At 39.9% G+C, this 17,852-nt stretch overlaps 1 protein-coding gene across 3 annotated transcripts in view; it reads left to right on the top strand.

Moving 5' to 3' along the window:
- The window catches only part of LOC133463518 (kinesin-like protein KIF20B), a 73,966-nt gene that overhangs the window by 3,632 nt on the left and 52,482 nt on the right, over nt 1-17,852 (top strand). For 2 of the 3 annotated variants that reach the window (XM_061745088.1, XM_061745087.1), the window contains exons 3-20: nt 1,814-1,903; nt 2,001-2,123; nt 2,253-2,391; nt 3,297-3,481; nt 4,904-4,958; nt 5,079-5,285; nt 5,954-6,065; nt 6,443-6,514; nt 6,651-6,797; nt 7,798-7,960; nt 8,683-8,841; nt 8,948-9,064; nt 9,918-10,057; nt 11,006-11,126; nt 11,246-11,417; nt 12,613-12,761; nt 14,023-14,436; nt 15,714-16,007. In XM_061745088.1, coding sequence (XP_061601072.1) covers nt 1,814-1,903; nt 2,001-2,123; nt 2,253-2,391; nt 3,297-3,481; nt 4,904-4,958; nt 5,079-5,285; nt 5,954-6,065; nt 6,443-6,514; nt 6,651-6,797; nt 7,798-7,960; nt 8,683-8,841; nt 8,948-9,064; nt 9,918-10,057; nt 11,006-11,126; nt 11,246-11,417; nt 12,613-12,761; nt 14,023-14,436; nt 15,714-16,007 — 2,859 coding nt within the window. The remainder of the gene's footprint in view (nt 1-1,813; nt 1,904-2,000; nt 2,124-2,252; nt 2,392-3,296; nt 3,482-4,903; nt 4,959-5,078; nt 5,286-5,953; nt 6,066-6,442; nt 6,515-6,650; nt 6,798-7,797; nt 7,961-8,682; nt 8,842-8,947; nt 9,065-9,917; nt 10,058-11,005; nt 11,127-11,245; nt 11,418-12,612; nt 12,762-14,022; nt 14,437-15,713; nt 16,008-17,852) is intronic. The other variant, XM_061745089.1, reaches the window with a different exon arrangement.

Genomic DNA, 17,852 nt, shown 5'->3' with positions numbered 1-17,852 from the left:
ACGAACCAGCAATGAACAACTCACAGCCACACTGTTTAACTTCTCTTCCTGATGAGCTGACGGGCTGCAGATGTGGTTTAAGGCTGATTTATGGTTCTGCGTTACACCGACGCAGACCTACGGCAGCCTTCACAGCGCGACTCCAGTGTCCGCCGGCTCTTGCTCGTCGCCGTGCAGCTCCTCGCCATGCCGACTCCGCGCTCATATATTTAATACATTTATAAAGCCCATATATTTATAAAGCCCTGCCTGGCCGAGCCCTAACACTGAGGCCATGGTAGATTGGTTACACACGGCACTGTTGACTTTTTTTCCCTGCCGGCAACGTGACCAGATCACGTGACTGGTCAAATGGCAGCCTTTGCGTTTAGAAAAATCTCGTTTTATCACATTGCGATATTATCGCAAATGCAATTAATTGTTCAGCCCTAGTGGTATCTCAGACCAAAGCGTGATGCAGCAACAGCAGCCATGACGCATGTAGCTGAACTCTGCAGAACTGCTGCAGGGATGGGAATTGATAAGATTTCTACGATTCCAGTTTCATTTTCAATTCTGCGTAACGATTCGGTACTTTTATCGATTCCCTTTTCGAAAAAAGGACAATAAAAGGTTGTTTCTTCCACAGAAATGAACAAAATACAACATAAATCATTCTGTATTAATTAAAATGCTCTTTTTTCTAAAAATAAAACTGTCAGCCAGTCACAAATACAATCAAGTCAAATCTAATCAAACTGTGCATTTTGCAAAAAAGCAATCCTAACACTTTTGACAAAATATCCACTTGGCAAGTACTGCAAGTTGCCCTGTTGTTGTCTTTTTTACTGAAATGTAACTGGAGTTTTGGGCGTTACCAAAGATCTTCTATACACAAGATAGCGCATTGCCGTTACTGGCAATGGTTTGAAATTGTATACACTTCCGGTCTCCTAAGTGGGCGCCCCTCTCCCCACATCGTTTTGGAACATACAACACTAGATACAGTACAACTTTCTTCCAAAAATACTTAAATAATAAAAATAACAGTATTATTAGCAAAGAAGCTAGTTTTATTTTAGTTTTAAACTTAATTTTATCCGATGGGAAAACGATGAGAGCCAAATCTCGCGAGAGTGTGTTGCTCAGACAGAGACAGGTCTCAAACAAAGTTCATTTTCTCCTAATCTGTCGGTCTGAAAATTGCCATTTTGGTGTTCAGAAGGTTTGTGGCTTTTGAAAAATGGGTCCCATATTTACTTAGGTTACTATGGGGCGAAGGAATTGGTAATAATCTGTGCTCACGTTCACTTTTCCCATAGGACTCAATAGACTCAGGACCTACTTCCGGTCTCCTAAAGGGGCGTGGCAGTCACGTGACACAGATACAGCAACTCGAACCTTAGTGGGCTGTCTCGGTTTATAGAACGTCTCTGGCGTTGCTATCGCTTGGGTGCCATGTTTACTATTGACTGCTGGGTACACACATTGCTACGCAACATACGTAGCAACGTGCATCGAAAAGGGAATCGTTTGCAAAATTTGGAAACTACTCCAAGGAATTGAAACACTGGGAACCGGTTCTGAACAAGAACCGGTTCTCGATTCCCATCACTAGTCTGGTTGTTAGAGTAAAGGTGCAGATGCTGATGTTTAACTTTTAAGTCTTTAACAGCAAATACGGGTATAACTTGTAGGAGATGCTGTCATTCTGAACTCTCCTATTTTGAGTCATTGTGGTCCGTACTTATTTTGAGGACCAAGTTTAATATAAAGAAAGTCCACGTTTACATCCATTTGTCTGCTTTTCATTGAACGTCTTTGTGTTTTACAGCATTCCTGCATGGAGGAACCAGAGCATCTTCAGGTTTACCTCAGAATCCGACCCTTCACCTCTGCAGAGAGCAACGGTGGAGAGTCGCAGGTGAAAGGAAATTTACCAGAAATCAGTGATCAAAGGAGCTGCTTGAAGAGTTAACTTTCTAACTTCATCGTCTCGTCTCTTGTCTTGTTTGTCTCAGGACTGCATCACCATTGAATCCCCCAACACAGTTCTGCTTAAACATCCAAGTTTGTCCCTGACGGCGAGACTCAGCGCGGAAAAATCACTTCCACAAACCGGACAGCGCTTCCAGTTTTCCAAGGTCGGTGTTTTGTAGTGGTTAAGAAGTTCATCTATATTATTTATTCCAGTTCCTGAAAACACAGTCACCCGCCAGGGAAGATGTTTGTTTAAAGTTTCTGCCCCTTTGTCCGTGTCTCTGTTCACACAGGTGTACGGCCCCGAGACGACTCAGGGAGAGCTGTTTGAGGGCACTGTGAAGGAGCTGGTGAAAGATGTTCTTGAAGGGGGAAACTCTCTTGTTTTCACCTACGGAGTGACAAATGCCGGCAAGACTTTCACATTTTTAGGTACAGTATCACATGTTTTTCCTTTTGATGCTTTTAAACGGTTAGTGGAAAGTTGTTCAATTCAATTTTATTTATATAGTTTCTGTTACAACTAAAGTTGTCTCTAGGTGCTTTCCAGAGACCCAGAACATTAACCCCCGAGCAATTATTACATAAACAATGTAATAATGATTCAAAAAAAAAAAGGGGGCCAGCACTAGGCTTGGGCGGTATTACGGTAATACCGTATACTGTCAGCGTCTAAAAATAGCAGCGGTATCATTTTCAATACCGTCATGAAAAAATGCAATGGACTTATATAAGAGATAACAATTAAATATCAAATAAAAGTCATTTGATGCCTAAAATTGATTCTATGTCCAGTAGCACTTATGTGTGGTTGAATTTTCAGTTTTACTTAAATAGTTGAATATGTTTTAGCCTACATTTTGAGACTTTCCATAAAGTTTATGAACGTGATGTCATCACGTGACAGCGCGGAGGGGAGAGAGACGCACTGGGAGAGAGAGGGGGAGAAAGATGAAATTGTTGATACTTTAGGAACTACGAGCAAACCTGCACTCTGAGAAAAGTTGTCGTCAGCAAGTGTTTTTCAGCATCTCCGCAGCTTTTTACCAACTCTCACACGAGCTGGAGTTAAGCTCAACTTGTGTGTATTTCAATGAATATATGCTGGAAATGAACAATTCTTAGACATTTCAGGGTTTGTTTTTTTTTTTGCCGTTTTGATAGTTGACAGTTTTAATAAATTGAAAGGCTAGTTTGTAAAAAGAGTTTCTGGGTTGCAGGACCAGGGTTTACTTTGTAACTTTGCCCATCGTTGAATGCTAAAACATGGAAAAGCCTTTAAAATCACAAGTATGTTCCAGCTCTGACATTCTTCCACCGCGTTTCTGTCCCCGAAGGTCCGGATGCCGACGCCGGTATCCTCCCTCGGTCTCTTGCCGTGATCTTCAGCAGCATCGACGAGCACCTTTTCCCCGGCGTGAGCTTCAGACCTCACCGCTGCAGAGAGTTCACGAGACTGAGCGCGGAGCAGCAGGTCGAGGAAGCTCTGTTCAAGAGAAACCTTCTGAGACAGTTTAAAGAGGTACGCCGTTACTCAGCAGCTCCTGTCCAGCACAATGGAGCTACAGTCACGACACTAGTTTTCCTTTTGTTGATGTGTTTTGTTGAAGCTTCAGAGTTCAAAGTAGCAGCTTGTCCGACCTCGGGAGCATTTTGCTGTACAGTAATCCCTCGCTACACTGCAAAAACTCAAAATCTTAACAAGAATATTTGTCTTATTTCTAGTTAGATGTCTTATTTTTAGTCAAAACAATCTCATTACACTTAAAACAAGACTCATCAGTGGAAAAAAACAACAATTTTCACCTGTTTCAAGTACATTTTCACTTAAAATAAGTAGAAAAATCTGCCAGTGGAACAAGATTCTTTGCTTCTAATGAAAAGATAAATCTTGTCCCACTGGCAGATTTTTCTACATATTTCAAATGAAAATTTACTTGAAACAGGTGAAAATTGTCAAATAACAAGATATTTTTCTGGTAATGACTCATGTTTTAAGTGTAATGAGATTTTTTTGACTAAAAATTAGACATTTTAACTAGAGATAAGACAAATATTCCTTGTAAGATTTTGACTTTTTGCAGTGTATAACACAGTTCATCTTTCACACTCACTGCTTCCCGGATTTGCATTGTGCATCATGTTCTGCATTCTGATTGGCTAAACAGTCTCCCCGCTTCTTCATTTCCTGTGTCAATAACGTTGGTTGCTTAGCAACAATGCTGAGAACGGCCAATGAGCTTCAGCAGCAGCTCAAGAACGGGAACCTTTGATGAATCGTTCATTACAGTCTCAGATATAATCCACGGTGGCATGTCTGTTTAGAAGAATCTTTTTGCCCAGAAGAAAAAAGAGCGACAACAACGACCCATAACTATGTTCTTCTCTGGAAAAAACACACCTGCACCGCGGCTTTAGGAGAAAAAGACGCTACAGAGCGAGTCAGGATGCAGCAGCAGTGAAATATGCGCCAGTCAGTATTTGTCCTACTGTACTTATTGTATTTTTTTTTCATAATAATTTTTAATTTTCTCCCGTTCAAATCCAATTAATCTGGTCGCGGTGGGGCGGGGCTGATCTCCGCAATTTGAAGCCTTGTATAATTGTAACAAAAGAAAAAAATGTTCACAGATTTCACCTATTACGGGTTCTTTTTGGAACGTAACGCCCGTGAAAAACCAGGGATTACTGTATTATGATTCCCATCATGCAGTCTGGAGCAGAAAATTAATCCAAATCTTACTTGGATAAATAAACAACTGTAAAAAAGCCTCCCAGAAAGAGTGACAACTGCAACTGGTTTTTAATCGGTGTCCTCAAACTAAAATCTACAATCTGCTAAAAGGGCTCTGTGTTAATCTTCATTTTCTACCATGATTTTGCAGCTTTAGTTCACTTGTACTTTCAGTGAATACTTTGAATTATTAGCATTTGTCTCTTTCAGACTGACAAGACCAACGCCAGCGTGCTGAACTCCACCAGCAAGACTTTTCTTGAAGGTGATCTTTAGATCTGTGTTGTAATTATTGAGTCATTGACGACTTGTTTTGACCAACCTGAGGATGAAATTCTCCTGGAGGATCAGATCGATGTCTTTTAAGCGCCCGTGTCTTCTGTAGGTTCCCCCGTGTTTGGGATGACTGACGCAGCAGAGGATAAAATCAACCTGAGTCTTGAAGCGAACACTAAGTTCTCCGTTTGGGTTTCTTTCTGTGAAATCTATAACGAGAACATTCACGACCTCCTGGAGGTGGCACCCTGGGGTGCCCTGAGAAGGACCGCGCTCCGCCTGTCGCAGGACGTCAAGGGGAACGCCTTCGTCAAAGGTGAGGGTGGACAGAGCAGTGGCACGATACACAACACCGGATACACGGTACCGGATACACAGTAGTGGATACACTGCAAAAACTCAAAATCTTACCAGGAATATTTGTCTTATTTCTAGTTAAAATGTCTAATTTTTAGTCAAAGAAATCTCATTACACTTAAAACAAGACTCATCCCCAGAAAAATAACTTGTTATTTGACAATTTTCACCTGTTTCAAGTAGATTTTCACTTAAAATAAGTAGAAAAATCTGCCAGTGGGACAAGATTTATCTTCTCATTACAAGCAAAAAAATCTTGTTCCACTAGCAGATTTTTCTACTTATTTTAAGTGAAAATCTACTTGAAACAGGTGAAAATTGTTGTTTTTTCCAGTGATGAGTTTTGTTTTGTGTAATGAGATTTTTTTTTTTGACTAAAAATGAGACATTTTAACTAGAAATAAGACAAATATTCTTGTTAAGAGTGTGAGTGTACACAGTACCGGATACACAGTAGAGGATAAACAACACCACTCTGTTTGTTTTTATTCTTTAATTTTGGTATCTTTTTTTTGTCGTGGGCTTCCTCTAAGAACTCTTTCCATCAGATGTCCATGGCTCCTTTCTCTTGTACAAAAGACAAGTATGTCTCCAGAAATGTTATCTGACGTCCTGTTTTGGGTTCAGATCTCCGTTGGGTCCAGGTCAGCAGTGCAGAAGAGGCCTACAAAGTGGTGAAACTGGGCAAGAAGAACCAGAGCTTCTCCTCCACGCGGCTCAACCATGTGTCCAGCAGGAGGTGAGGACCACCGTGTTTACCCGCGTTCACACCACCTGACACTGAGAGGAAAGTTACAAAACCAGCAGCGATGGGGATTCATTCATGAGGATGAAAAGACGCACTCATCACGGACGTTGAACGTTTACAGTTCGTGTTTGGTTATTATGCCACGTCTCATAGAGGGGGAGCGTTTTAGATGAAGAGCTCCACGTTTCAACTAGGCCTGTGTTGAAAAAAATCGAATTTACAATTCTAAATTGATTCTCATATTAATTCCTAAAAATGGATTCGTATGTCTAATGCTGCACCTGTGGGCTACATTTACAACAACCGCCCCATCGCGAGACGCCTTGGCCGTGTCGTTAAAATGCGTTTTGTTCTCCTGTTTCTTGCAGCCACAGCATTTTCTCCGTTCGTATTCTGAGGATCGACGACACCGGGACTCAAAGAGTCCAGACCGTGAGCGAGTGAGTACAGTGTTTTCTTCAGGTGTCTGATTGAACCCTGGAAGTGCTGAGAGTGAGGATATGTGTGGAAGCAACGTGTGAATCTGTCTTGTCCTGTGTCTGATGTGATGACGCCTTCATGGCGTTTGCCTCTCAGGTTGTGTCTGTGTGACCTAGCCGGCTCCGAACGCTGCGCCAAAACCCAGAATATAGGAGAACGCCTGAAAGAAGCCGGAAACATCAACACGTCGCTGCTCATCTTAGGAAAATGTATCAACGCACTACGACACAATCAGCAGGCCAAGTGAGTCGCTGCTAACCCTTCTCTTGTTTTTAGTTGCTCTTTAATCTGAAAAGTTCAACTGATTGCAGCAAATTACCTTTTTCACTTAGTTGGCCTCCACTTCCATCTTTTTTTTTGTTTTGTTTTATTTTGCTTTTTCTACATCTTTTATAGATCTTTGTTCTTTAGACAAAGCTTGTGATGGATCTCTATTCTTTATGAACTTGACGACGACCTCTGAGGGTTTACGGAAGAGTATTAAGGCCAGGCAGGAGAAAAAATATTTGAGAGGGGAAGATTTGTTTTTTATTGTGCACTTTGAGAAAAAAGTCAAAATGTTGAACAAAAAGTCGAAATATCGATATTAATGTTGAAGTACAATTTCAAGAATAAAGTCGAAATTTCAAGAATAAAGTCGAAATTTCAACTTTTTTCCTCAAAATTGTACTTCCAACATTAATCTCGACATTTCGACCTCCTCTAAAATATTTATTTTTCTCCTGCCTGGCCCTAAAACTCCTCCGTAGAGGGTTTCTCTCCATACTCACACTGCAAAAACTCAAAATCTTACCAGGAATATTTGTCTTATTTCTAGTTAAAATGTCTCATTTTTAGTCAAAAAATCTCATTACACTTAAAACAAGAGTCATCACCAGAAAAATAACTTGTTATTTGACAATTTTCACCTTTTTCAAGTAAATTTTCACTTGAAATAAGTAGAAAAATCTGCCAGTGGAACAAGATTTATCTTCTCATTACAGGCAAAAAAATCTTCTTCCACTGGCAAATTTTTTTCTACTTATTTTAAGGGAAAATCTACTTGAAACAGGTGAAAATTGTTGTTTTTTGAGTCTTGTTTTAAGTGTAATGAGATTTTTTACTAAAAATGAGACATTTTAACTAGAAATAAGACAAATATTCTTGTTAAGATTTTGAGTTTTTGCAATGCACACGGACTTTGACAGCGTCTGAGACTCCGCTGCAAATGCAAACCAGCTGTTTTGTGTCTCCCCACCCTCAGGCTGCTTCAGCACATTCCCTTCAGGGAGAGCAAGCTCACCCACTACCTGCAGAGCTTCTTCAGCGGGAGAGGCAGAGCCTGCATCATCGTCAACATCAACCAGTGTGCCTCCATGTACGACGAGACTCTCAACGTCCTCAAGTTCTCTGCCGTGGCCCAGAAGGTAACGCGGCTTTTCTGATCTGCCCTCGTGGAGATTTGAGCTGCACTCGGCCTGCAGACATTCAGGGGGCTCTCCAAAGTTGAAATGCTCTCTAAACTGCTGCTTTGCATTCAGCCAATGACAAAACATAGTGCTCTCAGATCTGGAAAGAAAATAGTGGTTGATTTTGTGTATCTGAGAGATATATACTATATGTATCTATCTATATAGAGCAGCGGTCGGCAACCCAAAATGTTGAAAGAGCCATATTGGACCACAAAAAACAAATATGTCTGGAGTCGAAATTTTAAGAAAAAAGTCGAAATTTCGATATTAATGTTGAAGTACAATGTTGAGAAAAAAGTCGAAATGTTGAGAAAAAAGTTAAAATTTCGAGAAAAAAAGTCGATTTGTCGAGATTAAAAAGGAGAGGAAAAAGTTTGTCACGGCGTGATATATCTCAACCCCTCAAAGCAGAATATCAGGACGGGGTCGTTTATGTACCCTCTAGTATAGCTCTTTTAAATAAATTATAGATGCATTATTAATTTCATAATCCACTAGGTTTGGTATGAAGCACTTTAGGATCATTGTGTTATGTTATTGTATATCGTTCTATGTCGAATTGTCTTGTACATTGTTCTGTTTTTTTGTTTTGGACCATGTATTCTGACTGAATTTCCGAAAGGACCATAAATTGAAACTAACTAACTAACTCTTAATTTTCTGTGGTGTGTTTTCAGGTTGTAGTTCTTCCTGCCAGACCTCTCCTCCCTCCACCCGTCCCCCTGCAGACGTCCCGCTGTGACGTCTCCATCACCCACGGCGCTGAGGGACGGGCTGCTCGCAGCAGCAGGAGGAGCTCCCTGATTGGCTGGGAGAGCAGCCTGGAGGATGTCCAGGTAGGACGGATGCAGCACTGCTCCCTCCATCATACTGTAAACATACATATCTATATATACATATACACAAACATACGCTAATTGTTTTGAAAATGTGATTTCTAAGGAGGATGATGATGACGAGGAAGAGTTGAGCCTCATGGACGACACCATGGATCAGACTGGCAGCAATGAAGAATGTGATGAAAATGATAAAGTCGTTATCTGTAAAAAGACACACCAGGTCAGTTCATTTGACATTTTTAACAAAGAGGTGAATGTTTGTTGCAAAACAACAAGCCAACTCATCAAGCAGGCATTCAGCAGCGGAATAGAAATGGTCTGAAATACAAACATCTGACTTTAACACCCTAACAAGTCCTAAACACTGCAAAAACTCAAAATCTTAACAAGAATATTTATCTTATTTTTAGTTAAAATGTCTCATTTTTAGTAAAAAAAATCTTTCATTTTTCTTAAAACAAGACTCATCACTGGAAAAAACAACAATTTTCACCAGTTTCAAGTAGATTTTCACTTAAAATAAGTAGAAAAATCTGCCAGTGGTACAAGATTTTTTTGCTTGTAATGAGAAGATAAATCTTGTTCCACTGGCAGATTTTTCTACTTATTTCAAGTGAAAATTTACTAGAAACAGGTGAAAATTGTCAAATAAGTTATTTTTATGGTAATGACTCTTGTTTTAAGTGTAATGAGATTTTTTGAAATGAGACAAATATTCCTGGTAAGATTTTGAGTTTTTGCAGCGAACACAAATGGTGTTCTATGTGTTAAACATGTCTGGTGAGGTTTAAAATGTCATTATGCTCTGAATTTATCAGCAAACAGGAACCACTCAGCAAAGGCTGGATATCAGTAAAAGGCATCTGTTAAAGTTTCAGGGAAACGTGCATCATACAAAAATAAAAAAAGGAAAATCTCTGGACCCTGTAGAGACGCCCTTCTTTCCCTGATGTCAGAGAAGCCACACTGTTTGGACCTAACTCCTTGTATCGGGGTGTAGATATTCCACCAGGGGACAACAAGCCTTTCCGTTGACAGAGTAATATTTTCTGCTGTTTTGTGTTCTGCTACAGAGACAGCTGGCCAGGTTGAAGCAGCTGCAGCTGCAGCTGAAGAAGGAGCGTGCTGAAGGTTTGCTCCTGGAGTCTCGGGTCAGGGAGGAAACCAGCCACGAGTTCTCCCAGCTCTTCACTCGCATGCAGAGCGACTTCGAGTGAGCCTTCTTTTCTTTTAACGTACATCCTACAAAGCTAGATCCAATTCAGTTCAGTAACAACCAATTCAGTTCTATGTTGAAGTAGCTTCCATTTAAGTTTTATTGAAGAGTAACTGGATGGTTGGAACTGGGGCAGGGCTGAATCACTTTGTTGTGAAGCGGATGCTCTGTAGGGCTGGGGATCAATTCAAATGTCAAGAATCGATTTGATTCCAATTCTTAAGATTCAGACTCGATTATCAAGATTTGATTCGATCCAATCCGATTCTGATATGGATTTGGGTTAGTGTTATTAAAACTGTTTTTTAGCTGTTGCATGAATGATATGACTGTAGTTCTGCAACATATTAATACTAGTATTATATTGAGATATAACAGCAAGTATTGGCAGCTAATGATGCTGTAAGGACCAATCAGCTCCCAGAATGCTGATAGAACTGCTTTCAGAAACATCGTTTGGGGCAGAATTATCAAACACATCCAGGGCAGCAAACAGAGACGTATGAAATTGGTTTTATATTTTCCCATTTTTGACAATTTGGTTTTTAGCATTTTTTGCAAATGTAACCCCAAGATGGTATATAAACAATTTATGCAATTATAAATGAAAACTTTAATGTTTTCATACTTTTAAACATATTTAAAGGCAAAAACCAGTTATTCTCGTGTCCAACAAAACATTCCTTTTTGGGCATAAACAAAAAAAATACCAAAAGTTGTGATGTAATGAAGAAGAAAAAAAAATTTGATCTTTAGACATACAAATGGGTTTTTAGGAATGGCTGGGATTGTTTCTGAACTGCACCTTTGGAACGATGTGGTCTTTTACTCCGTTGCTTTTCAACTGTCAGAATTTTTACTTGCAGAGCTTTTTTTTTGGATCCTGTCATGAAATGAAGTTTGAGGTGATATTTACTTCCTGAATGGTGAATGTTTTTGTACCAGTGAGCGCATAGCGAGAGAGAAAGAGCTCCTAGAGGAACGATCTGAAAGGAGGCTGGAGATCTTCAAGAATCTAATTAACAAGATGTCGGCTGCAGGAGCCAGTCCCGATGTGGCAGCCATGGTAACGCAGCCTCTTCTTCTGGCATCAGTGTTTACTTATTCATTGCTTGCATATTGATTTGACTGGAGCTGCTGATGTGGCTCCGTCAGGGATTCCTCTCACGTGTCCCTCTCTGTCAGGACAAGCTTCTGGACTCCCAGGGCCTTGAACCGGCGGATCAGACACGCCCAAGCTCAGACCTGCCAGCTGGTTCTCAGACGAACGGGAGTGACGCTGTAGGAACGATGGAGACGATGGAGCTGATCAATCAGCAGCAGAAAGACCCACAGCTGCTGGGCAACAACCACAACGGTAGCACCGCCCTCTGTTCCTACGAGTGCAGGGGTCGGCAACACAAAATGTTGAAAGAGCCATATTGGACCAAAAACACAAAAAATAAATATGTCTGGAGCCGCAAAAAATGAAAAGTCTTGTATCAGCCTTAGAATGAAGGCAACACATGCTGCATGTTTCTATATTAGTTATAACTGGGGGAAGATTTATTTTTTTTCATTATGCACGTCGAAATGTTGAGAAAAAAGTCAAAATTTCGAGAAAAAAGTCAAAATTTCGCGAGAAAAGTCAAAATTTCGAGAAAAAAATAAAATTTTCGAGAAAAAAGTCAAAATGTCAAGATTAATGTTGAAGTACAATCTTGAGAAAAAAGTCGAAATATCGAGGAAAATTTCGAAATGTCGAGGAAAAAAGTCGAAATGTCGAAATGTTGAGATTAATGTTGAAGTACAATTTTGAGGAAAAAAAGTTGAAATGTCGAGAAAGTCGAAAATGTTGAGAAAAAAGTCAAAATGTCGAGAAAAAAATCAAAATTTCGAGAATGTCGAGATTAAAAAGGAAAAGGAAAAAGTAAGAAAAAAACAGAGAAAAAGGAAAAAAAGAAAAAAAAAGAGAAAAAAAGGTCAAACATTTTTGAAAAAGCTCCAGGGAGCCACCAGGGCGGCGATAAAGAGCTGCATGCAGCTCTAGAGCGGGTTGCCGACCCCTGCAATAGTGGGATTCGTGATTTTAAATATTTAATGTCAAAGCTTCATACTCTTTACAGTATAGTAGTTACAAGTTGTTTTCATACGTTTAAACATATTTAAAGGCAAAAACATGGCTGTAGTTATTCTTGTGTCCAACAAAACATTCATTTTTTTTGGGCATAAACAAAAAAAATACCAAAAGTTGTAATGTAATGATGAAAAAAAAAAATGGATCTTTAGACATACGAATCGATTTTTAGGAATTAATATGAGAAGTGATTTGGAATCGGAAAATCGATTTTTTTCTTTTTTCTTTTTTTTTCTTTCTTCCCTCTTCCCCAACACAGGCCTACTCTGCATCAGTCTGCATTCACTTGTTTCCCCAACGTTCATCCGCATCATCTCTGTTCTTCTTTAGTTCAACTTTGGCTTTGATGAGTTTTTATAGGGACAGTTATTACCACCGTCTTTATTTTTTCCTTTCTCATCCTGGTTTCCTTTATTTTCATTGTTGTTTCATGAAGCCGTTGACGGTGAAGGGCAAAGACGGCTCCTCTCTGAACTCCAGGAGAAATCGTCGGAGGTTTCCCGGCTGCAGGAACAACTGCAGAAGATGGTGGCGCTGAACTCGCAGAGACACTTGGAGCTGGCTGAAGAGAGGAGTTCACAGGAGGTGAGGAAACTGGTGTGAAAAAGCAACATCATGTACCCAGCTTTTCTAAAAAGACTCAAAAAGAGTCAGTGTTTTCATGTGAAGCAAGTTTATTCATTTAAACTTGCAGCCCTTTCCTTATCACCTTGTATCCTCATCTCCAGTAGTGGCAAACTTGATCACAACCAGCATTTGACAGATTCTTGTGTATTACTTTCAAAAACATTTCAGTATTTTGTTTTTTTTCTTTTTAGTTGACGCCACACCTCCTCCAGATCTGGTGACATGGTTTTGTCTTTATTTTATTGAGCAAAAGCTGCGTATTTCCCACACCTCGCTGGGTTTTACTTCAGTCCAAGATTTTAAATACTTAAACTATACCCGTCTAACTTGTCTTTTCGGATTTAACCCCTTCCCCCCCGACTTGACCCGGTACCGGGTCCAGCAGCTTCTGGCACCAGTTCATGTGTGGAAAAAGTTCCTCAAGTGCTGTCAGGGGATTTTCTTTCAACTGTTTCTCAAACAAAAAACCCTAAAGCCAATATGTCAAAAGTCCAAGTACGTTTTGTCAACAAAGTATTTGATTTATAACAACTCAAAAGTAGTTGTTGGAGATTTTACATTGATGAAATCATGTATCATCAAATCATCAAAGTATTTTATAGCCATATTCCCTTCAAAAAGGGTAAAAAAAAACATTTGGCACATTTTGGCCTGAGTCCGCCTGGTACTATCCACACTAAAACCTTTATAAAATCTATGTACTTTAAGCTATTCTCATGTAACTTGGTACAGTTGTAGTCAAGGAGTTGCTGAATCCAGGCAGTGGTGTCATTGCTGTCATTGTGTTTTCCACTGTGCAAACAAAAAAGAAAATTAGATGAGAATAAAAATGTAATGTTTTTTCTTTGGTTTATCACAATTTGCTCAGGCATGTGAACATTCACAATTTTTCTGACACTGGAAATGTATGCTGTTAGTTCTTCGCTATCCATTGAGACCAAGATTATGCATATTGTCCTTATAATTGTGGATATATTGTTGATTTAATTTGGATAGGCCTGTTAAGGCAAAATTCACCTCCAAAATCCCCTAGGGGTGAACAGGTTACAGTGCGGTATCCGATATCAGTGAGGTCACAAACCACGCAGCTCTGAGTCTGACTGAGCTCATTGGTGGACCTTTTTGAAACTACAGGTATTTGAACTTTATAGTTTTGTTTTTAGTACTTGAACTCGTTTTTTCATCATCATAGGAATTTATCCCAATTTCAATCCCACAGGACTCTTTGGCTGAGCTTGAGAAAGAGAGGAGACAGAGAGAAGCCGCCCTCGCTGCTCTGGAGTACCAGACTTTGGGAAAAGAAGAGGCGCTGGCTTCCCTGGAGAAGGAGAGGAAAGCTCGGGGGGAGACGGCCGCTGCGCTGGAGGAGCTGAAGCAGCACAAGCAGGAAACGATGGCATCGCTCCAAGACGAGAGAAGGGACAAGGAAAAAGCCGCAGCAGCTCTGGAAGCGGAGAGCAGAGGCAGAGAAGACGCTGTAGCGGCACTGGCGCAGGAGAAGCAGAGCAGAGAGGAGGTCCAGGCTGCTCTGGAGCTGCAGAGGACGGAGCTGAGCCGGCTGGTCCGGGACAGAGAGGACAGAGAGAAGGAGTTCACGTTGCTGACCGACAAACTTGAGGCTGCAGAGCTCCAGGTGGGTCAAAGGAAACTGAAACGTGAATGTTCTTCCACCAGCTGAACATATGGCGCTTTTCCACTAGTTCCTACTCGGCTCTACTCATCTCAACTCGGCCTGGTTTCTTTTCCATAACAATTCAGCACCTGGAGCAGAAGTAGGAGGTTGGAGAGAAGCTGCTGTGAATTTGATTGTGTATCTAAATGAAGAAGACAACAACACTAAAGATGTAGAACCTGGAGGAGATGATAGATGTGCTGCTGGATCTGTGGCTTGTGTTTGATATCAAGTTAAAAAATTAGAGTGAGAGAAGATTCAAGCGGCAACGCTTTTTTTTTTTTTTGTTTGTCTCACTGCAAAAACTCAAAATCTTACCAGGAATATTTGTCTTATTTCTAGTTAAAATGTCAAATTTTTAGTCAAAAAAATCTCATTACACTTAAAACAAGACAAGTAGATTTTCACTTAAAATAAGTAGAAAAAATCTGCCAGTGGAACAAGATTTTTTTGCTTGTAATGAGAAGATAAATCTTGTCCCACTGGCAGATTTTTCTATTTATTTCAAGTGAAAATTTACCCTGAAACAGGTGAAAATTACCAAATAACAAGTTATTTTTCTGTTAATAACTCTTGTTTTAAGTGTAATGAGATTTCTTGACTAAAAATAAGACATTTTAACTAGAAATAAGACAAATATTTCTGGTAAGATTTTGAGTTTTTGCAGTGCTCGGCGCTGCTGAAAAGTCAGCTGGAGCCGTGAGCAGCTATGAAGTGACAGAGATCCTGGTAGATCTGGTCGTTCCTTATCGCCCATCTAGATCCCTTTTTAATTCTCTCCTCAGCACCAGGTTTATGAACATCTGACCCTCAGAGTTGGATCATGAAACAGACTTTTGTGCTGCCATTGCCTGTTGAATAAAATGAAAAAGAAGCCGTCAAAGTCGCTCTTTCTCTGACTCCAACCCCCCGACCAATCGGTGGCCTGTAGTGTGATGATGTCAGATACAGCCGACTCAGCAGCTTAGAACCTCGGCAGAATAGATACAGAAAAGTATCTACTCGGCACGTTAGACCCCTAGTGGAAAATCGCAAAACCGAGTCGAGCTGAGTAGGTACTAGTGGGAAAGCGCCATTAGAGTCCTGAATGATGAGATGGGATGTTGCTGACGCAGTTTGCAGTAATTTTCATGTTTTCAACTTTTTTCCCTCCAAAACCACATACTGAGGGAAAAATCAGGTTTAGTTTCATTAATACATCTTGATACTAATTAACTGATATGGTAAAATCCTCCCAGGTGTCCAGCACGGCGGGGGATGCAGCACAAGTCCTAGTCCAGCTCCAAGCAGCCCAGACTCGACTGGAACAGCAATCCAAGGAGATCCAGGACAAATCCTCTGAGACCAGAACTCTCACGCAGGAAGTCCAGATGCTGAAACAGGAGCTGCAGACGTCTGCGCTCTCAGCGGGACAAGTCGGGGATCAGCTGAAGGAGGAGGTGTCGGAGCTGAGGAGGAATCTGGACGAGGAGAAGGAGAAGAACCAGAGCATCCAAACACAGAAGCAGGAGCTGGAGCGAGAACTGAAGCAGGTGAGAGAACAGCTGGAGCACAGGTCCAAAATTAGTACAGAGCATATGACAGAATTGTAAGTACAGTCCAATGGTACCTCTAGCATAAAAAAACTTCACCAATCAACATTTAGAAATGATTTGAAAAAAGAGAAAGCAAGTATAACTTAAAAGGAACAGAGATTTAAAAAAAAAAAACAAGATTCAGGACTAAATTGATGGAACGTTGTGTTTCTGTGAAAGGAATCAGTTTATGGAACAATCTGAATAAAGAAAACAAAGAATCCAAATCAAACATTACATTCAAAAGAACAATTAAAGCCTGTATGTTAAGTAAATATAATGAAATATGTTAGTTAAGTTTGATTGACATACCCATAGACGGCGGTTATTTTATTTTATTTTAGTTTTTTTATTTACTTAGTTGTTGTTTTACATTTTTAATTTATGTTATTTGTGAATTTATTTCTTGGAAAAAGGGGCAGATTAGATAAGATTCTTCTTCTTTCTGCTCCCTTTTCATTAACAATTTATGAACATTTGTGTTTGTATTTGTATTGAATTGTTTGTTTTATTTTTTTAATGAAATAAAGAATAAAATGAAATGAAAAGATATACATAAACAAAACTTACACATAAACAAACATTACACTTTTGCTGTCGCCCTCCAAGACCCTTCCCTTCCGTGGTTCACCATTACTCTGATATTTAGGTTCCTGCCCTGCGTTTTCCTGCCGTAGAAGAACCCCTATATCTCCCTTTTTAATGAATTGATTAAACGGTTTCCAGATTTCCTCGTACATCCCGAGTTTGTTTTTTAATGTATATGTTACTCTCTCCATTGACCTACATTGTGCCATAACCTTGATCTAAGCACCGATTGTAGCTGCATCCGTTTTCTTCCAGTTGAGAGCAATAATCCTTTTTGCCTGCAATACAGTAAAATCAATACATTTACATTCTTAGGGTTTCAAATTGAAATCTGCTGGATGTAGTGTAGAGAAAATCCTTTTTGGGATCTCCACAATAATCCTAAGTTTTCCATTATTCCAAATCGTCTAAGTTTTTCCTTCATCCGTGGACTTGAAGAAAACACAGGAGTCAAAGTTTCGGCTGGTATTCGTCCAACAAATACTGTGGAGGTCCTTTTATTCCAAAAAAAGTACAAGACGTCCACAGGAGAGCATCGCATGTTCCGCGGTCCAAGGAAAACTCTGAAAACCTATCTCCGGACCACGGCTTTTATAGGTAGATAAGAGACATATGACAATAAATGCATTATTCTCTCTTTTACGATTCTACACATCTGTTCAGCAACTTCTTTGAAGTTCTTTCTTTGCATGCTTATCATCACTAGAAAACTGCCGCTTAGGAAAATGAGGCTTCTTTGCTCATTTACTATAATCATTCATTATTTTGCCTCTACCTGCTTTGCCACAGTTGCTCAAGGCCATGGCCTTGCAAGTGCAGCGGACTTCCCCTCCCTTACCCTTGTGTCTCAGGCCAGTGTTTTTTCCCACTCTCTTTCTCTCTCCACTCTCAATATTAGTCCTAGTTAAATGCTTTACTTAGGTGTTAAATGATTATAAAATATTCACATGATTATATAAAAATATTCCTCAACAGTAGATGCAGCAATAATAACGTAGGGTCCAGTGGAATATTTATACAGGACAGGATAAACAGGCTTTTATTAATTACCTCCCTCCAGAATTAATTATGTCACATTCCCAGAAACAATACATAAATGTTCCCTGAATCTCATTGCATTTGAAACAATTGTCAGGTATATTACTGTTATATTTATTTAATTTGACAGGAGTTGTATAGTCTGCATTAACCAATTGTATTGGAGTAGCTTTAGAT

The sequence above is a fragment of the Cololabis saira genome, chromosome 17 (assembly GCF_033807715.1).
Source record: "Cololabis saira isolate AMF1-May2022 chromosome 17, fColSai1.1, whole genome shotgun sequence".
Classification (NCBI taxonomy): domain Eukaryota; kingdom Metazoa; phylum Chordata; class Actinopteri; order Beloniformes; family Belonidae; genus Cololabis; species Cololabis saira.
Note: the sequence above shows the minus strand (reverse complement) of the source record. Positions and strands in the feature narration are given on the sequence as shown.